Source organism: Bison bison, unplaced genomic scaffold, assembly GCF_000754665.1.
Source record: "Bison bison bison isolate TAMUID 2011002044 unplaced genomic scaffold, Bison_UMD1.0 scf7180017864180, whole genome shotgun sequence".
Taxonomy (NCBI): Eukaryota; Metazoa; Chordata; class Mammalia; order Artiodactyla; family Bovidae; genus Bison; species Bison bison.
The window spans coordinates 13,773,033-13,797,425 of record NW_011494752.1 but is presented as its reverse complement, the minus strand read 5'-3'; the positions used below and the strand labels follow the sequence as shown (position 1 = coordinate 13,797,425).

Sequence of the window (24,393 nt, the reverse complement as noted above, 5' to 3'; positions counted from 1 at the left end):
TTCTTTGCAGATAAATTTTTTATCTGCAAAAATCATAAGTACAAAACAGAGTGACAAAGATTTTCACATTTTGTGCATTTCTTTGGTCACTTTTTAGCATTTGGATGAGTTACTCTTCACTGATGATTTTTGTGTGAACCTCTCGGCTCTTCACCCGCAGCTTGTTGACCTGGGACTCGGCAATGTCAGCCCGTTCCTCAGCCTCTTCCAGCTCGTGCTGGAGCTTGCGGAATTTGGAGAGGTTGACATTGGATTGTTCCTCCTGAGAATAAATGGAAATGCATTTAAGAGGGGGAAAGTTCAAAATTTCTAGTTTCTTAGATCAGTGGGTCTTGAATTTCTTATTAATTAAAAACAGTTCACTCTAGTACACCTTTTTTTAGCTTAGAGAAATGCTCTTGCATTAAAAAAAAAAAAATTCTCTCATGTTTCTGAAGTCATGGGTAGCAAGGAAGGACAGGTGACATTTGTCTCCAAGTTGTTCTAACTAAAAGTTCTCTTTTTATAACATCTAAACATCTTAGAACTACTGCTAAATATGCCAGCTTTCCAGACTCTTATTCTTTCCCCTTACCTCCCAGAATTCTGAGAATGGAACCAGACCTCTTAAAAATACATGTATACAATTTGTACTATACCAAGCTAGTACCCTTGACTATAAATTATTGTCATGCTAAGTCACTTCAGTCATGTCCAACTCTGCGACCCTATGGACTGTAGCCTGCCAGGCTCCTCTGTCCATGGGATTCTCCAGACAAGAATACTGGAGTGGGTTGCCATGCCCTTCTCCAAGAGATCTTCCTGACCCAGGGATCAAACCTTCATCTCCTGTGACTCCTGCATTGCAGGTGGATTCTTTACCACTGAGCCACCAGGGAAGCCCCATAAATTATTATTGTCACTTGAGTATAAATTATTGCCACTTAATGCAGTTTAAAAATTAAACAGGAAGTTGTTTGCCAAAACAGTCGATGTGTTCCCTGATTATATGAATTATATGAATATTTGAGCACATAGCAGTAAATTTGGGAAGGCCAGTTCTAGTTTAGTCTCTAGTAGTCATTCTTTTTTTAAAGGCTCATTAAGAACTGTCCAAAGTAAGGCTTTCCAATTTAGAACGTTTAGAAAACTTTGAGTCATTAAAAAATAGAACTTGAGAAAAACCCCAGATGGTCCTCTTATAAATGAAAGAGTAGGAGCCAGAGAAATGTTCTCTCTCTCTCTCTCTCAGACCTTAGATCAGGGGAAAAACAAAACCAGAGATGGTCAGAGGAACCAATTTGTGATATTTAGGTATGTATGTATTTATACTTCTATACCTTGGAAATTCATATTTTTATTATTTTTGCAGATAATTCACAGGCTGAAGAAATGAGATGAGGCGGAGTGCTGAGGATCTAGTGGTTGGAATATAACCAAGACCTTCTGAGACTTGATATTTAAAGGCTTACTTGACACCTTCACTGTGTATATATAATGATATCTCAAACAATGTTTCCAAAACAGAATTCCTGTTTTCTTCTTGGCCTACATATGTTCCTTCCTTAGTTTCTCATTTTAGTAAATTTATGTCATGTACCTAGTTACTTAAATCATAAATCTGATTAATTATCCTTGTTTTCCTTTCTCTGTCTTTCCAAGCAAAACCTATTAGTATATCTTCTAGTTTTGACCTCCAAAATATATCTTGAATCTCTCTACTTCTGTTTTCTCCACAAACCACTGGACCACTTGAAAACCCTTCTAAAACGTCTTCTTGTACCTAGTAGTGTTGTCTCACTATCCATTCTCCAATAGTAGTCAGAATTCTTTTTTAAAAAATATAAATCAAGGCATGACCAAACCAGCTTAAACCCTGCTGTGGCTTCCCCAGTGTTTCACTGTACCTCGAATAAAAACCAGACTTCTTATCATTGCCTAGAAGACCCCATGACCCACCCCCTGCCCAGGGCAGGGGGGTCTCTATTGCTGTTCCCCTATTCTTTCCACCTCTCAGACCAGGCTCTTTCCCACTCAACAGATTTGCGTTGCTGTTCCTCCTTCCTAGAACACTCTCCACTATCTTGTCAAGTGGTTGGTTTCTGTTCATTCTTCACATATTCATTGAATCATCTTTCATTGATCCTTCCTTATTTTACCCTATTTCTTTCACCCCTTGAACTAAATTGGCTTGGATATATCTGAGAACAGGAGGCAGCCCCATCACCCCCAGGGGGACTGAACTCACCGCTTCCTCAGCTTGTCTCTTGTAAGATTTCACCTTTGCTTGCAGTTTATCCACCAAATCCTGGAGCCTGAGAATGTTCTTGCGGTCCTCCTCAGTCTGAAATATTTCCAAGAGTGAGTTTCTTGAAAGCACAGATACCATCCCATTTTGTTGTTTATTTGGTTTTTTGATCCCTTGTAGCCGAGGGGAAAACAGAGACGGGATATTTTCCTTACCTGGTAAGTGAGCTCCTTCACTCTTCTCTCGTGTTTGCGTAGACCCTTGACAGCTTCAACATTGCGTTTCTGTTCACTCTCAACTTCTCCTTCCAGTTCACGTACCTGCAAGATGAGTATTTTAGAGATGTTTACTCTGGTCCATTCACTCAGTGGATTTCTCCTTCTTCAGATGAACCATAATGCTGCTTTTACTCTGCTTTATATGTAGTATACGATGCCCTAGTCTAGTCACCCCCTTTATAAGCTCTTACAAAGAATATCTCTTCTGAATCTTTGTATGCCCCACATCATCTAACAGTGGGAGATTCTAAAAAAAAAATCGCACATTAGATTAGAATGAGATGGGAATAGGCTGATCAGAAGACCCACCCTGGCCTCCAGTTTCTGGATCTGCTTCTTCCCGCCCTTCAGGGCCAGCTGCTCAGCCTCGTCCAGGCGGTGCTGCAGGTCCTTCACCGTCTGCTCCAGGTTCTTCTTCATCCGCTCCAGGTGGGCACTGGTGTCCTGCTCCTTCTTCAGCTCCTCAGCCATCATGGCTGCCTGATTAACAGTAAAACAAAACCAGTTGAGAAAGGTGAGACAGCCCATCAAGATTCTAGCTTGAGCACCCAGGGTGGCCCTCTGCTCACATCAGTGATGGCCTTCTTGGCTTTCTCTTCTGCGTTGCGAGCTTCCTGGATAATGTCCTCCATCTCTCCCTGGATTTGAGTGATGTCTGTCTCTAGCTTCTTCTTGGTGTTGATCAGGCTGGTGTTCTGGTTAAAATACCAAATTTAGAAATATTAATACATGAGAGCAAAATCAGGGTGTCCAATGTTCTAATGAACCCACAAGCTAATTAATTAAGATAACTAATTAGTATCCCTTCTTGTTCCATAAATTATCTGAGTTGACAATACATTTTTACAAGACAGTCAACTCTGAATGTCATAGTTCATATTAATAAAAATATTTGTTAATTCAAAAATAGTACGTATTTTAAACTTTAATCCCCCATATAACACTGTGAATAAATTTTTAAATAATATGAAGATTTGAGCAAGATTTTCATTTCCAGTATCTTTTGCTGTTCTGTTATGCCCACCTGGGTGTGCAGGAGCTGGACGCGCTCACTGGCATCCAGGAGCTCCTGCTCTGCGATCTTCCTGCTCCTCTCTGTCTGCTCCAGGGTGGCCCGCAGCTCCTCGATCTCAGCCTGCAGCAGGTTGGCTCTGCGCTCCACCATGGCCAGCTGCTCCTTCAAGTCCTCCTGGCCCCGCAGAGCATCATCCAGGTGGATCTGGGTATCCTGTGGAATGAACGATCATTGAGACACCTTGTTCTCAGGGCTGCAGTCACCCACCTGTACTGGGACCATCTCCTGAACCCATTTACCTTGAGGATGGCTTGAGTGTTCCTGTAGTTCTTCAGGGCCTCAGCAGCCATGCGGTTGGCATGGTTCAACTGGATTTCCATTTCATTGAGGTCTCCTTCCATCTTCTTCTTGAGCCTGATGGCATCATTCCTGCTCCTGATTTCAGCATCCAACGTGCTCTGCATGGACTCCACGACTCTAATGTGGTTCCTCTTCAGCTGGTCAATTTCCTCATCCTTTTCAGCAATTTTCCTGTCAATTTCAGACTTGACTTGGTTCAGCTCCAGCTGGATACGCAGGATCTTTCCCTCTTCGTGTTCAAGAGATGCCTTAACAACAGCAAGGGGGTAACGTTAGCAAGGAGTGGAAGTGTTTAGTATTCTGGAGATAGGAATTAGCTACTACGTTTGTGCTACCGTAATGCATCTTTATTCCACTGTTATAGAAATTTCTGCAATGTGGAGTTGTTGGTTTTGTATAATTCTATCTTCCCAGCTAGCTCATGCCCTTGAGTTTAGGGCCCTGACCTCATCTTTATTTTCTCAGTGTCTAGCACATAGTTTCTGATGTCCAGTTATGTTTGTTGTATGCATGGTCAATTTTCCATCCTCATATTTATTATTACAGAGTGAAAATTATTTTTCTTTTATCTTGATTCACCTGTTCTTGCATGTATTCGATCTCAGTTGCTTTCAAAATGGTTTTAGAGTCTACAGTAAAATGTGTACCTCTGCCTCCTCTAAAGCAGCCTGAATTTCAGACTTCTCTTGTTCCACTTGCTTCTTTACTTTCTCCAGTTCATGGATACGTTTCCCTCCTTCTGCGATCTGCTCCGTGAGGTCAGAGATCTCCTCTGTTGGTGAAAAACATTTAAAAATTCATTCAGTGAGGAAAACATTCTTTCAAATTCTTTGTTGGAGAAAAGGTAAAGTGTACTCACGTTGCAAGTTCTTATTTTCCCGCTTCAAGGTTTCCAGTTGGTCTAAGGACTCCTCATAGGCATTCTTGATCTTAAACAGCTCTGTGCTAAGGGAGCGAGACTCCTTCTGGGAGGCTTCAAGTTCAGCATGAGTCTCTTCATACTTCTGTTTCCATTCTGATAGGATCTGAGGGGCAAGGAATGGTCAGGAAATTGGTGGAGAAAGTTGGATGGGATGAAACCATTTTTTCTGGCAGCTTTCAAACAGAGTTGAGATGACTGGGGACTAAAAAATACTTATGAATGAGAAGAGTAGAAACCACAGGAGTGCCCCCTCCTCCCCACCTACTTATGGCAGGAGCTGCTGAGCACAGCCCATGGATGGTTTGAATAGGCACACGGAAGGTGACCAGCTGTCCTCAGCCACATGTGAATGCTGAGGCAGAAATTGGTGCAGAAGTTACCTTGTCGAAGTTCCTTTGCTTTTTGTCCAGGGCTGCACAGGCAGCGTTTGTCCTCTCCACATCAATCATGAGGTCCTCAACCTCATTCTGGAGCCGCTGCTTGGTCTTCTCAAGGGAGGCGCATTTGGCGTTCACAGCTTCTACGTGTTCCTCAGCATCCTGCAGACGCTGGGCCAGCTTCTTCCTAAAATGTGAAATAAAGGCTCACACAGATACTCTTCTAAGGCATCCACTAAAACATTATCATTCCTGTCTGGCTGTACATTATTCACAGGAGAAATGACTAGATCTCTGCTTAAGTTTTCTCTTGAATAAGCAGGTCCCTTCCTTAAACTTTCTGTAGAATAAGATTCTCCCGGTTAAGTTCAGTCTTGAACTTTTGATTGCATTTAAATCTTTATATAAGAATGTTTTCTTTCTTATTGCAGAATTTAATGTCTACTTTTTAGTCTTTAATAATAGATTTCTTTTTCCTTCTACAAGTAGCTGTACTTTTACATATCAAAAGGAGGACCTGTGATTTAAAGCCAGATGTTTTTTCTTTTACATACCTATCACTTTGGATCAATTTTTTCATTAGTGGCTAAGAAGGAGGAGAAGCTCAGGACAGTATAATTGACTCTTACTCTATATAAGATGACATCAAAAGTTTCCTTTTTAAAAAATAATCTTTCAGCTTCCTGTTGCTCATGTCCTTCTTCTTTCTACCCTCTAACTTAATTTCTTTCCCCAGATAACCTAGAGTATTTGTTTTACTTGCTTAAGTTTATATCATGTATGATCTATTCCTAAGTTTTTGTTTGGGGAGCAACGGACATTTGTTCACATGGTACTTAATATCAGGTGCACTTTGATTGTTATCTCTATTTCCATTTTAAGTAAGTCTAGAACATACTTGGCCTCCTCCAGCTCCTCCGTGCGCTGGATGGCGTCCGTCTCGTACTTGGTCCTCCACTGGGCCACCTCGCTGTTGGCCTTGGACATCGCCCTCTGCAGCTCGGCCTTGCCCTCCTGCTCCTCCTCATACTGTTCCCGCAGCAGGTCACAGTCATGACGGGCTGACTGCAGGGCATGGGCCAGGGCACTCTTGGCCTGAGAACATAGCAATTGGTGACTTAATTTTATTATCTTTAAAGTGATGTTTAGTCCCTAAGCTCCTGTAGGCCACCAGAAGAAAATCTGTAGAAGTAAGCAGAAAACAACCTTAAAAGCAAGTATAATGACAGAAACAACAACAGTAATAAGTAGGGCTAACCTTTATCTCCTCTTCCAGCTGCCTTTTCAGTTCTTCAATCTGTTGTGTGAATGCTTGTTTGCCCCTTGAGAGCTGAGAAACGAGTGCATCCTTTTCATCTAGCTGGCGTGAGAATTCACCTATAAAGACCAAGAACCAGAAAACTCAACCTCACTTTGGAAATTAAAACTCCCAAGATACAAACTGGAGCAGGGGAAAGGGAGCTGGGGTTGAAACATGATGCAGAGTGTGGATTACAGCAAACCACGAATTTCTACGTCAACCCTGGTGAGCACATCCATGTGAAAATGAGAAGTAGGGAAGACTTTAAGGCAGATTACACTCTTCTGAACAACAGAAAAGATTTCAGGAGATATTTAAAATTGTTTGATCACAGTAGAAATAGATGAAGAAATATGTGAAAAGAAATATAAATCAGACTAACAAAAAGCATTCCAGTGTTTTTTGTCTATGGCAATGGTGTTGTACTAGTTTACCTTCCACTGAAACTTGACTGAAACAGAATTTATTCTGTGGAAAATAGGAGACTTGGAGCAGCACCCTTTGAACTGATGTTCAAAGAGAAATCCTGGAAGAATTTTTATATGGAGACAGTCAAGCGTCCTTCCACCCCAAGAATGAGTTGGTCTGTGGATAACAAATCAGTTCCTAAACTAAGTGTCATTTAAGTTTGTCTTCCATTCTTTAAGCACCATAATTTGAACATATACTATACAGTTGACTCTTGAACAACCAAGGGATTTCAACCCTTTCAGCAGTTAGAAATCCAGATATAACTTTACAGTCAGCCCTCTCTGTCCACACCCATGGACTCAACCAACTGTGGATAATCTAGTATTATAGTGCATTTTTATTGGAAATAATTCACGTATAAGTGGACCCACACTCTTCAAACCCATGTTGTTCAAGGGTCAAATGTATTATGTTAAAAAGAGGGAAAACCCTTTCAGCACCATTTTTGAACAGATAACCTGGAAGCCTTACCTGTTTAACATTTAATAAGAATCACAACTTCCAATTTTTTTTCATACCACTGGATTACTAGGAACAAACATGTAATGAGGAAAAGAAACTACAAGGGGCATTTTGATTCTTTGAGAAGACAATTTTTTCTTTTCATGAAATGTACTTACCACCTGTATAACAGTAATAACAAGCCTTACTTGAGTTTTGTTCTAGAAAGAACAATATTTGAATGAATATGAAAGAGTAAAAGTGGTTCTCCAACAATTTGATCCACCCATTGCTTTACTGGTTCAAATGACCCGTAAAGCAATTTCCACCTCTCACTTGGGGAGGCAGAACTTTGGTAGAAAGTTGGACAAGTTGGTACATACGGGGAGGAGTAAATGCAGAGACTCTCCAGTTTGGATAATCAGAACTCTTTGAATCTCACTTGCATGCTCCTGGTTAGATCGTGGTCCTGAATAGTTCCCTACTTAAATGTGGTGTTACCAGAAATTGTCAAGACTTCAGGGAAAAGACTGGAGTAAGCATCCTTGGACAGGTCATTTCTCTGCAACCGTAATCTAACATCATTAAAATGGGGATAACATTATACAGACTAATGAGGGTAAAAAAGTAATTAATGTGTGGAAGCATTTTGAAAAGTGAAAGTAAATACTGTTGTTGTTCAGTTATGTCTGACTCTTTGTGACCCTGTGGATTGCAGCATGCCAGGCCTCCCTGTCCCTCACAATCTCCCAAAGTTTGTCCAAGTTCATGTCCATTGCATTGATGAATACATGTCCAAGCCGGTGGTAGCTAAGGTGTTCATATTAGCAGCACCTCCCATGAGCTCAAGTAACTCAGTGCAGGGTTTATCAGCCAGTTGAGAATCCAAAGTAAACTGGTCATTCAAAGTCAGGACTGGTAGATGCCCACCTGATTCTGTCTGCAGACGCGCTCTCTGAGTCGTTAGGTCATTGATCAGCCGCTGCTGCTCATCCTCTTTTGTCTTAAGTTCACTCAGCTGATCCTCTAGAGCGCGGCACATCTTTTCGAGGTTTCCCTGCATTCAAAAAGTGGTAGATGGCATCATCTCAAGTATTTGGATCATGGAAATCTGCAGTAATCCCAGGATTCCATAGGAGCTGCTGTACTCATTTCCTTCGAGAATAAGCTATCTTTACAAACAAAACCAACAGAGGCCTTAGGCTGTGATGGAAAGAGTCAAAATATAACAGTCTAAACGTACTGCCATGAAATTGCCTTGTGACTCAAAACCTTTACTCAGTTGGCTCATCTGTGATATGAGAATAGTGATAGTCAACGATTCAGCTCAAGAAATTTTTTTGAGAAACAAATTATGTATTTGTGCTTAAGGGGAAAACAAAGAGCCTATTCAAGGTGAGGTGTTTTTAAAATTTCAAAATATACCATTGAATTGTATTTTTTATTGGAAAGAACTTGAGTTTTCAGGATGCACAGTCTTGGGGTACAGCTAGTCTCGTGTAAGAGGGAACACTCGCCCCATCACACTGGGGTTAGCCCTTCCTGCCACTAGCCTCCTGTCATAATCTCATCCTGACAGTTGCTAATGATTCCTGAAAGGCTTGCTCTCACCTGTCCCACAGAAATCTCTTTTAAGACTTAAATCATGATTGTACCTTGGCTTTGGAGACAGTCTCCATGTTGCTGGCCAGGTCGTCGATCTCCATCTTCATCTCGCTCTTCTCCTTCTCCAGCTTCTGCTTGACCCTCTGCAGGTTGTCAATCTGCTCCCCCAGCTCAGCCACACTGTCCGCATGCTTCTTGCGAAGAGCGGCCGCCGTGGCCTCGTGCTGCAGGGTGGCCTCCTCCAGGTCCCTGCGCATCTTCTGGAACTCGGCCTCCCGCTTCTTGTTCATCTCAATCTGGGCGGAAGTGGCCCCGCCGGCTTCTTCCAGCCGCTCGCTGATCTCCTCCAGTTCCCGGGAGAGGTCTGAGCGCTGCTTCTCTGCTTTGGCGCGGGAGGCCCGCTCAGCCTCGATCTCCTCCTCCAGCTCCTCGATGCGGGCCTGGAGGTGGGGAGAAGCTCATTGTGAGCCCCTTTGAGTTGGTAATTTTGTCATTTTGCATGACACTGGTGGAAACCATGGACTTACCTGTAACTCCTTGATCTTCTTCTGCAGCTGCATCGCAAGGGCCTGTTCATCTTCAATCTTGCTTTGCAGATTGCTCATTTCAAACTCCTTCCTGTTAGGAGAGCAGCATGTTAGCTCACACCGTGTCTTCTTTTCTGTGTGTAACTGAACATTTTTGTATGGCTGGTGATGAGGAAGTGCTAAGTGGGTGTTTTACAAGTCAGAAATGTACCATTTTCTTTAAATCAAAAGTCAAAGATGTTATTTTTTTTTCTGTGTGCTGTGAAGTAATATTTTTGAGATCCAGACAATGAGTGGGTTACAATTGTATTCTCTCATACTCACTTTTTGAGTTTCTCATCCAGTTGCTGCTTATCATTTTCTATATCCATTGTGGATTCTTGGGCCAGTTTTAGATCACCCTCCAGTTTCCTCTTGGCTCTCTCTAGGTCCATGCGAAGTTTCTTTTCTTGCTCCAAGGACCCCTCAAGCTGAATGTAAATAATGTTGAGTCAAAGAATTGCTTAGCTTACTTTCAAAGAAAATTTCCTTGACAGTCCTAGACTTACATCATCCACTTGCTGCTCTAGCTTAGTCTTAGCTTTGGTCAGAGTGTTGACTTTGTCCTCTTCTGCCTGTAGGTCATCCAGGGTCTGCTGGTGGGCCTCCTGGAGGGCCTTCTTTTCCTTGGTCAGCTTGGCAATGGTTTCATCCAGACCTGCCATTTCTTCTGTGAGGTTTTTCACCTAGAAAGGTTAAGAAAGAGATGATCTCTGTTGTAAAGCAGCCTAATTAGATGGCAGAGTCTCTATATGCTGTATAGAAGTATATTTCATACCTTATTCTCTGTGGCGTGTTTCTCCTTCTCAACCTTGGCCAGTGTCAGCTCAAGGTCATCTATATCTTTCTTTAGTTCTGAACATTCGTCCTCCAGTTTCCTCTTCTTGGCCGTCAGCTCAGCATTGATCTCTTCCTCATCCTCGGCTCTCTCAGTCACCTCCTTGATCTTAGCCTCCAGCTGGATTTTGGTTTTAATCAGCTGGTCACATCTTTCCTCTGCATCAGCCAAGGCATCAGCTTCCTGAGAAGGGATGGTAGACACTTTTAGGTCTTGTTCTGTGGACCTTTTCAGATTTTATTAAGAATTGAAACCAAATAAGTAAATTGTACTTTAAAGCTTTAGGTTAATTTTTATTAGTTTTCCATAATTTAGGAAATATTTATTGGGTATTTAAGGCACTGAAGATTTTTAAAAAGGAATTTAAGTTACAATTCCTGGTGAAATTATAATAAACGTATTAATGATGAGTTTCAGGATATTCTGTCCCAAAATATGGTACCTTGGCACAATGAATATCTTAAGCTAAAGGAGTTTGAGAAAAGAGCAGAAACAGGAAGACCACTCTGAACTATTCCTCTTGCCCCTTTTCCCTGAAACAAGCCACTAACCTTCTACGTGGAAGGTTCCCTCTCTGTACTGGGAGGAAAGAAGGCATTCTTATTACAAGAGATGGGGAATTTAGGGCTGAGAAGGCTGTATAAACAAATCTTGTTAAACTAACTCTTATCTTTCTGTTTCTTCATCACTTACTACCCCAGTCCAGGACCCCCTGTCTTGTCAGTTCTTCACGTATTTATCATTTCTTTGTCTCAAAGGTATTAAAGCTTCATGCTCTGGTCACTTCTTTGGGTCTTCATTCTCTTATACAGGCTTACATATATACATAAAAATTAAATAAAGTTTGTATGTTTTTCTCCTATCAATCTTTGTGAGTTTAATTTTCAGACCTAGCCAAGGAACCCTAAGAGGGTCAATGAAATTTTTTTACTCCCCTACATGATAACTCCCCGTGTTTGCAGTCAGATTCTTTACCATCTAAGCCACCAGGGAAGCCCCAACCTGATTCCCATCATTTCAGTTAGCTGTCTTTATTTAGTATTGTTTTCCAGAAAGGTTTAGTAAATGAAAAAAAAAAAAAAAGAAATGGTTGGAGCATATTATACTGAGAGGAGTTAATTCCCATGTAGTTATCCCTTGATTTTTGAAGGTATGATAAATCCATCCTCAGTTCGAAAAATCTTTAACTCCATAAACCATAAGGGAAGTCACAACTTGTGACTTGGGAAGTGCCAACCCAAGTATTTATAATTCACTTTTATTTTTTCTAGTTATGTGTCTAAAATGTGTGCACTCCCTAGAAGCGATGTAGATTCCCTTCTGAATTCAGAGAACTAGAGAGTAACTTTTAATATTTCTGTTATTGATTTCATTGGTGGCAGCTGAAATTTTCTTGTCATTTGAGTCACAGAAATGGGATAGACAGTGATGTTCATCAAATATCTCTTCCCAAGCCTCTGGAGACTTCTTAGGACATCACAACAAGAGCATCAACTCATGCTTTGCCTCATTGACACTATTTATAGAAAGTGCTGCCATTATCTTGGCAATGATCTTATATTTTCAGGTACTGGAGGATTCCTAAAGAGCTAGTTGAGAGGGAAGTTGCCAGGAGGCCATAGATTTAAAAATTCACAATATTGGTTTCCAGTTGGTACATTTTCATCATAGAGTCTCCACCCTCTTTACTGTCTATATTGTTCTTTCTTCACTGTTCTTATTTGCATTTTTCAGTGGGGAGAATCTTAGGGAGCAAAGATCACTTTATTTCCTGCCCGTATTCTGCTAGGAAAAACACCAGGGGCAAAAGAAAATCACTTTTATTACTTTCTTCTCAACAGCACAGGATCCTCCGACAGAGCTGTTCATAATAGTGCATATGAAATTTTATGGAACACTTTGAGGATGGGAATTAGGAAAGACTGGTGATCAGTCCCTCAATAAGGTGCCATCTAGACTCTCCCCTAGTAGCTGCTGAATTGGAATTTTAGCATCAGATAGTAGACAATGGCTTCTGATACTCACAGACTGAACCTGGAGCTGCAGGTCATTCTTCTCTTGTGTCAGAGTCACCATTTTCTCTTCAAGTTCTTTCCTTTTTGCTTCTGACTTAGCCAGCTCTTCTTTGGTCTTCTCAAACTCTTCCTTCATGTTGGCCATTTCCTTCTCTGTCTCTGCACTCTTGAGGAGGGGCTTGATCTTGAAATACAGCTTCATCCAAGGCCAGTGCTTGACGTTCATGAAAGCACGGACATTGTACTGGATGCAGAAGATGGACTCTCTGTGATAGGAGCAGAAATGTTCAAAGTCAGGTATAACAGGAAACGGAATTACAGGGCATAGGCTGATGGGGTTAGAAAGTTTCCCATAGAGTACCTCCTCTCCACCATCTTCTGGTACTCCACTCTTGCCAAGAACCCTCTGCACCTGGCCTGGGTTCGGGTAATCAGCTGGGCCAGCTTTTCATCTCGCATCTCCTCTAGGAGCCCCAGAAGACCAGCTTTGAAAAAGACCTGTGTATGGCCAGAGTTGCAGATCAGAAACTTTACACAGACTCCAAAGGGACAGACACAGTGCCAGGTGGGCCTTAGAGACCATTACCTTGGTGTGACCAAATTTATACTGGGTGTGATCAACGTCAATGGATGCAAGGAGCTTCTCAGAAGCCTTCTTGCTGTCAATGAATTGTCCTTCAGGGATCGCACTTGCATTTAATACCTTGTATCTGTTTGAGCCAAACAAATAAGTGATATAGCTATTGTCACCAACAAGAACTCTTTCTGCCTTACTACAGAAACAGTTGAAAGGTTGGGTAGTCTAACACATAACCAAGTAATCATATCTACCTCTTTATCTATTCTTTGTATAGTCAAAGGGTGTCAAACTTTTGGTATATCAATATGGAATTTGTTAAATTTGTTGCTTTTTCCAGTTTTAATAGATGGTATAAAGGATAGGCTTATTTCATTGAAAAATTCAATAACAAGAATCTTGTAAAATAATTCACAGTGAGAAAGTCTGACCTCTGTTTGAAGTCTGCGTACAGGATTCTGCTGGGGAAGCCCTTCCTGCAGATGCGGATACCCTCCAGCACCCCATTACACCTCAGCTGGTGCAGGACCAGCTCGTGCTCCATGGCCCCTAAAAAAAAAGATGTTTTCCATAGAATAATCTCCTGAGAAGTCATGCAGGAGCTTGTCTGGGTATCAGATGTGCCTTACCAGGAGTTTTAGTTTCATTGGGGATGATGCAGCGTACAAAGTGGGGGTGAGTGCTCCTCAGGTTGGTCATCAGCTTATTCAGGTTCTCCTGTGGACCCATATACATATCTGGTTAAAAATGCAGCATTTTTATACATTCATATTTATAGACATAATTGTCACCATCCATGAAATTTGTTTAATTCCAGTGAATAGTATCTAGATTGAATTTGCCAAGGGTTGTCTCTGAAAATAGCTCTATTTTCCCTATCTTTGTGCATTATAAACTTGCTGTTGAAGTGGTTGTTCATTCCTGTTGAATTTCCTAGTTTATTGTGTAAATTTATGGCATATTAACATATGGAAATACTCAACCCAGTATGTTTTACGAGATACGGAGTCTGATTTACAAATTCAGAGTCTTCCTCCAACTCACCCCTTTCTTTCTTTTCCCAACTTTTCAATTGTATCTGCTTCTCTAGCACAAGTTTATTCTTTATAATTACATAGCTGTGCCCTCCTGCTGGTTTCATAGAAAGGGCTCTTATAATGCCTGCTTCTGGGAATTGGCAGAAAATGGACAGCCATATTACCAAGTGTGAGAGATCATTCACCCTATGGAAATTCTGAGTTTTCAGAATAACTGGAACTTCAGTTATTATAGATAGAATTCTTAAAAGGTAAGTAAATTTTCCTTAAGCGGTATTTCTTAGCACACCTTCTCTGATTTCTTATTTTCTTCTTTTAGAACAGCCTCCAAGTCCTGCCACTATTTTTTCTACCCTCACTTTTCAAAATCCACTCATTTTAGTTCTGTGCCAAGATGCACCTAAGCCTCTACCTCAGTTAGACGCCCCCAGAAACTCAAGAAAATCTCCTGATTTGCTTTTCCAAGAAGAAGCTTTTATGTGTCGAATGACTATATTTCCCAGCCCCAATATTGAGTGTTACCATCTTATACGGAGTCCGACCTTCGGGCACCTGTATTTTCTACCTGCTGACTGTCTCTTCCAAGTTGCCCCAAACCTTCCTGAGAGACTCAGCACCACTACCTCTGCTGCCCTGGTTCCTTGAGTTACATTCAGTTCTAGAATACTTGCAAGACTGCTTCCCCTTCCCCACACAGTAAATTCAGATTTAATTTCCTGAATCTAATGAGAGAGAGAAAATGAGGTCCATACCCTGAAAAGAGCAGACACGGTCTGGAAAGAAGAACCCTTCTTCTTGCCACCTTTCTTTGGACCGCCCTCTGAGGGGAAGAGAAACCACAGGCACTCGTAGTACAGGCTTGCTTTATCTCATTTTATACCTTAGATAGACATGAATTCTGTTGGTAATTACCTGCTTCACCAGATGCTGGGCCAGAGAACAGTAAAGCCAGAGTCTTCACTGAAGACTTCTGGTACAGCCCGACCACCGTCTCATTCAGGGGGTCCTTGTTCTTGTCCAGCCAGCCAGTAATGTTGTAGTCCACAGTGCCCGCATAGTGAATGAGGGAGAAGTGGGCCTCAGCCTTGCCCTTGGCAGGTTTGGGTTTCTGGAAGTTGTTGGACTTTCCAAGATGCTGTTCATAAAGCTTGTTCTTGAAGGACATGTCTGTGGCCTTGGGGAACATGCACTCCTCTTCCAGGATGGAGAAGATGCCCATAGGCTGAGAGAATGAAAAGCAACATGCCACTTGAATTGTCTGCCTGCAGAAGTAATGGGTAGCATTCTGATCCTACTTGAGTAAATACATCATATCATTCTTTACAGTTAGTGAAAACTGATTTCTTTGGTTAGAAGTAGTTAAATGGCAAGGATTAATTGGGTGTCTATCAATACCCAGGTGTGTGCTGGGCTCTGGGATATGATGGAGGGTAAGATGAACAAGGAAGGACCTCTGGTGGAGTTTGTGTCTTTGCCCCAAAGCCTTGGAGCAATGTTTCTCCAAGTGTGATGGGTTGTGTCAGAAACACCTGGTAAAAATGCAGATCCCAAGGCTCTACCCCACCCTTCCCCCAAAATGTTTCTAGGAGCGAGCTTAGGGGAATGTGCAGGTTTACTCAGTACCTGTGGGGTCTTTGGCACAACTGAGAGCCCCTGCTTTCAAGTACTAGGAACTCCATCTTCAAATGCCAGCAGGAATGGCTCCAAAACTGACAAAGAAATAAGTGAATCATGCTCTCCTCAGAGCTCTTTAATAAGGAAAGATGGTTTAAGAATCAGACTTGTCATCAGACTATGAGGAAGGGTAGACTTCTGGACTCTAGAAAAGGCTCAGTCTCCTTTCATCAGATCGTCTACCTCAGAGTTGGCCAAAGGACCTTCCCTGATCTTAGTTACCAATAGAAACCTTTTACCAGAGTGTGCAGTGAGATTTGTGATTTTCCTCTAAATACGGGTCAGCAGTGTGACCTGTGGTCTGAGAAAGGAAGGCGAACCTTCTCGATGAGCTCGATGCAGGCGGCCAGGTCCATCCCGAAGTCGATGAACTCCCACTCGATGCCTTCCTTCTTGTACTCCTCCTGCTCCAGCACGAACATGTGGTGGTTGAAAAACTGTTGCAGTTTCTCATTGGTGAAGTTGATGCACAGCTGCTCCAGGCTGTTGAACTAAATAAGTAGAAAATACAAGTGAACATTCTTCTTGTGATAACAGCTTCTCTTTGAAAGGACTCTTCTGACATAGTTAGCCTAACTGCTCCCTGCATGAAAATACAACCTGACTCAGAGTGATGTCCCCATACACAGAAGCCAAAGAGGTTCTAAGACACGGGTGAACCTTGCAAATACTAGGCTGAGTGAAGGAAGCCGGGTTCAAAGCTCTAAGTAGTGTATGATGTCATTTACATGAAATGTCCAGATTAAGCATATCCTTACAGACAGGAAACAGATTTCTAGGGGGTGAAAGTAAGAGGGAAATGGGAAAGAGGTTGCAGGTTTGCACTGTCCTTAGCACTTTTATTTGAAAGCTTGTGGATTACTCTTCATATTATTGCTTGGTACTAGATTATTCCTTTCTTCCCATGTTGGGTTGAGGATTTCTGGAAATGCTTTTGTTCCTAAACCCAGAAAATCTCATTCAGTGTCCATGAATGCACTCATAGAGAAAGGTGTGGAAATCAGACCTCTCGATCAGACACACCTGAGACACTGCTGTTGGGGAGAAGACTTGGGTAAACTGTATGGGAGGTATTCTGTCTCAGGCAAATGAATTTGAGCTTATTTACCATGCCATTTCCATCCCCTCTACTGGCCATGGAGGGCAGGTGAGAATCTCTGGATTCTGCTTTGAATTTGTCATTAACTTCCCCATGGCCATCTTTTCTGCCACTGTCACCCTCATCACGTTCTTTATCATTTACTAAATGCTAAACTATGTGCTGGGGGACAGTGCTTAGGTCTTTAAATCCAGAAATCTTACAATGGCAAAAGATTTACAGAAATAAGCATGTTATGTGGAGCTTTCTGTACAGGTCCTAGGTGAATTTACCCTGTTTGGGGTCAATACCATTTTCATTATCTAAGTTCACAGAGGTGCAGTTTGAGCCCAGATCTGTCTCATCCCAAAGCTGATGTCCGTTCATGGACTTTTGATCTCCCTTCATGTGTCAGTTCAGTTTGTAGTGTAGTTATTTTCATGGATCTTTTTAAACATTTACTGTGGCAGCAAGATTTGTAAGTTTTCCTCCTGCTAAGTTTCTGCTTACTCACATCAAAGATCTCAAAGCCAGCAATGTCCAAGACCCCGATGAAGTACTGCCTGGGCTGCTTGGTGTCCAGCTGCTGGTTGATGCGGGCGACCATCCACAGGAACATCTTATCATAGACGGCTTTGGCAAGAGCACCCACTGCGTTATATACCTTCATGGACAAAGTAATGATCATTGCCATTAATAAAGGCATGATGTGAAGGCCTGGGAAGGATGTGATTCACAGAGGTTGTGCACTTACCTGCTCTACAGTCTGGCCTTTGGTGACAAACTCATTGCCAACCTTGACCCTGGGGTAGCAGAGGGCTTTGAGCAGGTCAGCAGAGTTCAGACCCTGGAGGTAGGCAGCCTTGTCAGCAACTGCAGAGACACAATTCAGACATCCAGCATGGCCTACTGTGGCCCCACAACACCTAGGGGCAGAGTAAGGAGGGAATCACTGCTATGTGGGGTTTGATTTGTGTGTCCATCAGATGCTCAGGTGTAAAGGAGACATGAGCGTGGAGTTGCCTATTTTCTCTCATTCAACCCACTTGGGGGTTCATTGGTACCTTCAGTGCCATCTGGTTCTGCTTGCTCCTCACGCTGCTTTTGCTTGAATTTTAGGTTCCCATAATGCATTACTGCCCCTGTGAGCTTGTAGATGGACACTCTTTCATCAGAAGTGAAGCCCAGGATTTCAATGGCACTCTGCCAGGAGAGATGAGAGGACAGAATTAGGACGTAAGACACTAGCTTATTTAGGAGACTTTATACTGTGTCCTGAACCACACCTACAGCAGGGTTGTCACTGTCATTCCCATATATACCAATTCGTTTTAAAAACTGCATGTGAAACTTACATCTGTGGCCATCAACTCTTCTTGGTCATCAATGCTAGGGACTGTGATCTCCCCTTGACTCACGTAGGCGTAGTCATATGGGTTGGTGGTGATTAGGAGCATTTCTGGGTACGTAGAATTCAGGGTATATGTTTAATGTTAGAGGGGACTAATAAAGATGTTAGCTTTTAACTTAATACATTTAAGCTCTTGCATACCAATTAGCTCTGGCTTCTTGTTAGACATGATCTGATAAAAAATATGGTAGCTTCTTTCTGCCTTCAGCTGGAAAGTGACTCTAGACTTCTCCAGAAGATCTGCAATGGCAAGTGGACACGGGATTAGAGGGAAAACTGATAAAGTTCTGGGAGTGACTTTGGTTCTTGGGGTCATGAACTAAAAATTTCATTGGCCCCTTGTGATTTCAGCTGAATGGTCCCATGAGGTACCACGTAATTTTGTCTCTATCACTGTGGTTACTCTTACCACCTCTTGAAGGAAACTCATGTTCTCTGGCTCAAGACATATTCACCTCTCATGCAGAGGATCCTTGACATTTTGGGTATAATTGATTCTTGATAACCTGTTCCTCCTCAGCATCTCTGCTCACTTTATAACAGGGGTTATTACTAAGAGCAAATTTATCAAGCTCACACTTAGGAAGAAATCTCATACACTAAACCCAAATAATGCACCCCTAATCTTAGTCTTTTCTTATAAAAATTTGAAGTGTCTTGTGAGGCTGGAATTCTTCTGACAAGCCCAGCAACTCCTGGCAGTTTCTGCAGCCCCTGACTGAAGTAGGTGAAGCACACCATTGGATCTAGTTAGACTGGCATTTCCCAGGGGTGTGTTTGGCAGTGAGTGGTATCGCACAGGCTCCAGGCCCAGTATGAGCTGTAAGATGTTCCTCCAATCCATCACTGTCACTCCGGATTCTGTTTAGGAGGTCCTGTTACTCACATGTTTCAATATCAGCAGAAGCCAGTTTCCCTGTGGTACCAAAGTGGATCCTGATGAATTTACCCTTGAAAGTGAAAAAGATGATGGTATATATAAAACTGGAAGCACACAGTAAAAGAGATTGAAATAATAACACAGACAGCCCTCTCTGGCATCTAAAAGAACACCCTTCTGTGACCAGAGACTTACAAAGCGAGAGGAGTTGTCATTCCTCACGGTCTTGGCGTTGCCAAAAGCCTCCAGCAGGGGGTTGGCACTGATGATCTGATCCTCCAGAGTCCCCTGCCAAGGCAAGAGTGGTGCTCACATGTGGGGCTTGGGAGTTTCTCACCTGACAGCCCACATGCTGCCCTGGCAACCAGACCCACCTGCATTTTGCCTGAAGTTGGTTCCTCCTTCTTCTTCTCCCCAGTGACTGCAATTGTTGCAAAGTACTGGATGACACGTTTCGTGTTCACAGTCTTTCCTGCCCCAGATTCTCCGCTGTCAAACAGTTGTCAAATAAATGTGAGAATTTAAGCTCTATGACAAGTGAAACTGCTTCCTTTATTACCCTTGACTAGCCAATGTGCCTGTCTTTATATGTCTTTGTCAGAGCCCCCTAGGTTTTTCTCTTCAGCCCGTGTTTAGCTCGTATTATTTCTGTTGCTTTGCATTGATGAAAAGCTGAGACATTCAATCATTAATCATGCAGCACTTGTTTCTTGAGTGCTTAAAATGTGTCAAGCTCTCTTCTATGTGCTGAGGCCAGGGCTTGAGGAGTCCGAGAAGCAACTAACTCAACCATTATGTAGTAAATGAAACGATTAGTAAAAACTCTGTGAAGCAATGCATGCGTTCTTTTGCTTCCTTAGACTAAAGATACTCCCAAGTTAGGTCTTTGAAGGACTAGACATTCCTCCAGTAAGCCTTGAAAATGAACCACTGGTAATATTCACAAAGTGTCCAGCCTTTAGAAGGTATATACGCTTGCTGTCCAGTACTGGGTTCTGGCCACGTGTGGACATAGTGTTTTACATCTAATCCCTGGAAAGCTCTGGGACTTTTAAGGTTGGTCTAGCAAATGATGTAATTTGGGACATTGCTATTTTACATTCAGATGCAATCTGAACCCTATAATAAACAATAATGGTATTTAGTTCCTGGCTGATTTGCCATTGCTTTAATATGGGGGCATGAACTAATTTATTCCTTTGATTAGTCATTTTCCCAGTGAAAATAAAACTGGAGTGTCAGAATAATAATACATACGTGATCAAGATAGACTGATTCTCCCGATCTAGAAGAAAAACAGTGGACAATCAGATTATTTACCAGCTACTTACGCAGAACTTCCCACCGGGAAACATTGAGGGCATTGAGTGTAAGTGTCATATTTAGGAGAATTTTTCAGTATGTTATTATAAAGGTACATGCAATGTTGTTATATCTCTCAAGTTGGGGAAGAGAAACATTAAAATGTTGTCACATTTTAAACTCCTTGAACTCCACAGAAAGTGTGTCCTTCTGGTTTGAAGGAAAGAGCAGTTCTTTCCAGAGGCACAGCTGTTCATTGTTATCTCTAGGCTCCAATGGCCTGCTCTTCATGGACAAATGCATATAACTGAGAAATGCAGTACACTCAGGATGCGGACTGTATTTCATAGTTCCAAATAGTGTTAATTAGGCCAAGATTGAGATTTGGTTTCTATGGATCAGTCTCACACAGACACACACACACACACACACACATACACACATCTATCTGTCTCAAGATCCCAGACTGCAACCCTAACTGTGATCAGGCTTCCCAGAGTAGGCCACTGGGTCAAAGACAGATCAGAGAGGATGCCTTAATCAGAATAAAGTCTTTTGGAGAGGGGCCAGAAACAGCTTCCATTTGAATGCTGTAGTCCCCCAATACATTTCATTCAGAGAGAGGCTGCCATCTCTGAAATGGGTTCTGATAACTTTAAAGACATACAACACTTCTTAACCATCTAATTCAAAATCAACAAGAAACTTGGGTACTAAAATGATTGAACATATATTTTTCATTTCTGTTCAGGCAATACTATTCAGCTCTAACTTAACCTTTTTTGTGACTTGAATATATAAAATGAATCATATATTTCTCAGCAAGGAGACTGTGGTCTGATAAAGTTGTGGAAGTGGAATCAGGAGAACGGAGGTTTTTTCCCCACTTGACAGTGTGTGTATGCCTATTCTTTCCTCACTTTTGGTGTGCAACTAGGGGGCTTGGATTTGGATTTGGTTATTTCTAAGGATCTTTTTATGTTTTAGCTTCCCCGTTTGGTGATTATAGATGGTGAAAATTTTTGTATGATAAACGGTCAAGGCTCGTACCAGTCAGCATGAACTGATAGGCGTTGTCAGAGATGGAGAAGATGTGGGGCGGGGCCTCCTGGCGCTTTTTGCCTCGGTAGGCCGTCACCACCTCTGCATTGTACACTGGCAGCCACTTGTAGGGGTTGACGGTGACACAGAAGAGGCCTGAGTAAGTCTGCACCATAAAGGAAAAAAGGAATATAATTGTTTCATGAGGACATTAATACTGGTTTTCAAAATGTTAACCGCCTGCATGAACAGAGTCCATGAGAACAAACTCACGTAGATCATCCAGGCTGCATAACGCTCTTTGAGGTTGTACAGCACAGCGGGCTCGTGCAGGTGGGTCATCATGGCCATGTCCTCGATCTTGTCAAACTTGGGAGGGTTCATGGGGAAGACTTGGTCTTCTTTCACAGTTACTGTCTGTCAGGTCAAACAAGAGGAGCCAGGTTAGTAAAGAAGTATCAGCTCTCCTAATGGGCAGTGGGGCCCCATCGCATCCCCTCCAGATGCTCTACTCACCGCCCCAGCTTCGGTCTTGGCCGTCACCTTCCCCCCTTCCCTGCTCTGCACAGTCGCTTTCACGAAGGACTCCTTAGGGTCCGCCACGAAGACTGAGGTCTTGGCATCGAAAGGCTTATTCTGGGCCTCGATGCGCTCCTTTTCAGACTTTCGGAGGTAAGGAGCGGCCTCCCCAAAAATAGCCATTTCCTGGTCTGAACTCATGGCTGCAGTTTATTGATGGCAGCCCAATCAAAGACCCTGCCTGGCAGAGGAAGAAAACATATTACAGAAATTCAGAAACTGGATCATTAGATTCATGTTTTTTTTTTTTTTTAAACAAACAAACAAAAACAAACCCAACCTTATTCCCTGACAGGTTGAGCACTAGCATCTTGCTGGGTATGACTACCTCCCTGGCTTGGCTGGAGGTGAAATGGCAGTCTCTGTGTTCTGTACCATTGCTGACAGATACTTATTTGGCAAGAGACTGTTGGTTCTGGCTCATCTTCTACACGATATTATAACTCCTTTCTCTGTTTCTTTTGCATAAAAGAAAGCCGCTTATCATCAGCTTATACAGACACAATGCTAAGACGACAGCAGGATTTCTCGAGCTCTTTCACTTGTACTTCTTGTCTTCCAATCAGATTACAGGGACCCTGCAGACTGGGAGTATGTTCCTTTTATAGCATCCTTCACACCTCTTAGAACACATGCTGGGTGTGGGTAAGGACCAGAGTTGGCTTTATATATTAAAAGAGCAATACAACTATGTTGCTAAAGTTATATGAACTATTCAGTGCCTGGTGAAAACCTTTTCATTATAGATTTGGAATTTACAAGGACCACATAATAATAAAGGAAAGCATAAATGTGAGGAGCTTTGTTTTGCATTGTTCAGTTAAAAAATCCTGTTTTTACATCCACTACTCTTGTTCCTGTGTCATAATTTTGAGAAACTCAGCTTCTTCACCTGTCTTTAGTATTTCTCAAAGACGTTAGTTATTACTTAAGTTTTCTTGCTTTATTACTAGTATTCTCATAAAAATTTCAGGAAACTTTTTCTTTTCAAATCTGTCTCTTGTCACTTTAACATTCATTAATCCTGTCAATAAGAATCATATATAACCTATTTTATAATTTTTTTTAAATTTTATTTTATTTTTAAACTTTACAATATTGTATTAGTTTTGCCAAATATCGAAATGAATCCGCCACAGGTATACTATTTTATAATTTTAAAAAGATATTTTATTGAGAAAAACTCAAAGCGCTTGAGTCATCTTCTCAATATTTTTCTATTCAAACCACAGTGGTTTGGATAGCACAATTAAAGTCCATTGTCTAGACTTTCCTGGCAGTGCAGTGGTTGGGAGTTCACCTTCCAGGGCAGGGGATGCAGGTTTGATCCCTGGTCGGGGAACTAACATACCAAATGCCTCGGGCCCAAAAACCCAAAGCATGAAACCGAAGCAATATTGTAACAAATTCAGTAAGACTTTAAAAATGGTCCACAGCAAAACATATTTTTTTAAAAATCCTTTGTCCTACTAAAAATGCTCACAATCATTTTTCGTATCATATAATTTTTTAAATGTTCATTTTACAGAGTGTGAAACAGCATGCAGATTTCAACCACTTTTCCAAGTCAAAGATTCACTTCATTTTATTAATCCAGTAATGCTGCATCTCAAGGGTTTTTATATTATATACAGTGGTAAGAGCTGCAGGATAGGACATTTACATTTTCTCTGTAAATGAGCAATAATGGTGTGAAATGCTGCATTGCATATTGTAATTGAATTATTTAAAAGATAATCTGCAATGCTGGAAATAGAAAAAACAATGTATCTAAAAACTCCTGAAGCATTGTATTTATTGCAAAAGATACTGATTAATGAGAACCAGTTCCTAAAGTCTCCCTCTGAGTTTTTCAGGGAAGCATGAACAGCCATGAAATTGAAATGCTTTTATTTTGTAGCCCTTACCCTCAACCACTCTCCAAACCACTGCAGAAGGTTTCCTACTCCTTGCAAGGAATGAGAAAAACAAGCCAGTGCCTTACCTTGGAGATGCAACCTTGAAGTGGGTCAGAACTGTAAGAAAAAGAGCAAATGTCCTCTGATTAAATGTGAACAGTTCCCAATAGTAGCAAGAATGATTCTGAATTGAGAAGCAGGAAATGACTGGGAACACCAAAACATCTAATTAAAATTGCTGCGGAGTAAGTTGGTGCTTCACTGGAAGGGCTCCCAGGGGCAGCAGGAGCCAGGATGTGTGGCATGCATGCGGGCAGCCAGGCATCCCTGCTGGCCCTTCAGACAGAGCTCTGTCCTCACACACACTTACCTTGAAGCTTTATGAGGAAAGACAAGTCATACTCATCCCCAGGGTACTTTTATAGGGTCAAATATGGAAAACACGTCGCCTCCTCCTCTTTCTTAAATCATATTTGGCAAAACCTGTTTTTGGCAATGAAG

At 41.9% G+C, this 24,393-nt stretch overlaps 1 protein-coding gene across 1 annotated transcript; it reads right to left on the bottom strand.

Moving 5' to 3' along the window:
- On the bottom strand, nt 1-24,331 carry LOC104990718 (myosin-1). Its single transcript, XM_010843007.1, has 40 exons — nt 24,263-24,331; nt 23,979-24,009; nt 21,932-22,175; nt 21,689-21,832; nt 21,425-21,581; nt 20,330-20,357; nt 19,447-19,561; nt 19,268-19,360; nt 19,079-19,142; nt 18,334-18,432; nt 18,137-18,240; nt 17,846-17,984; nt 17,536-17,654; nt 17,296-17,445; nt 16,024-16,194; nt 14,942-15,251; nt 14,782-14,849; nt 13,622-13,709; nt 13,424-13,541; nt 13,002-13,125; nt 12,777-12,913; nt 12,426-12,681; nt 10,341-10,583; nt 10,072-10,248; nt 9,848-9,993; nt 9,524-9,614; nt 9,047-9,436; nt 8,322-8,448; nt 6,438-6,556; nt 6,078-6,274; nt 5,183-5,366; nt 4,740-4,905; nt 4,528-4,652; nt 3,820-4,128; nt 3,530-3,733; nt 3,075-3,200; nt 2,815-2,985; nt 2,443-2,547; nt 2,228-2,323; nt 1-262 (listed from the first exon to the last, which is right to left on the bottom strand). Exons 3-40 carry the CDS (start codon nt 22,133-22,135, stop codon nt 110-112), a joined length of 5,817 nt encoding a protein of 1,938 aa, XP_010841309.1. The 5' UTR covers nt 22,136-22,175; nt 23,979-24,009; nt 24,263-24,331; the 3' UTR covers nt 1-109.
- Between the last annotated feature and the right edge of the window lie 62 nt (nt 24,332-24,393).

Bases quoted from the DNA above. Each gene is read 5' to 3' on its own strand.
- LOC104990718 (XM_010843007.1), bottom strand. From the start codon at position 22,135: ATGAGTTCAGACCAGGAAATGGCTATTTTTGGGGAGGCCGCTCCTTAC. The intron at 9,437-9,523 runs GTAAGTCCATGG...CCCCACCTCCAG, and splicing joins AGAAGATCAAGGAGTTACAG to GCCCGCATCGAGGAGCTGGA. The intron at 263-2,227 runs GTGAGTTCAGTC...ATTTATTCTCAG, and splicing joins AGAGACAAGCTGAGGAAGCG to GAGGAACAATCCAATGTCAA.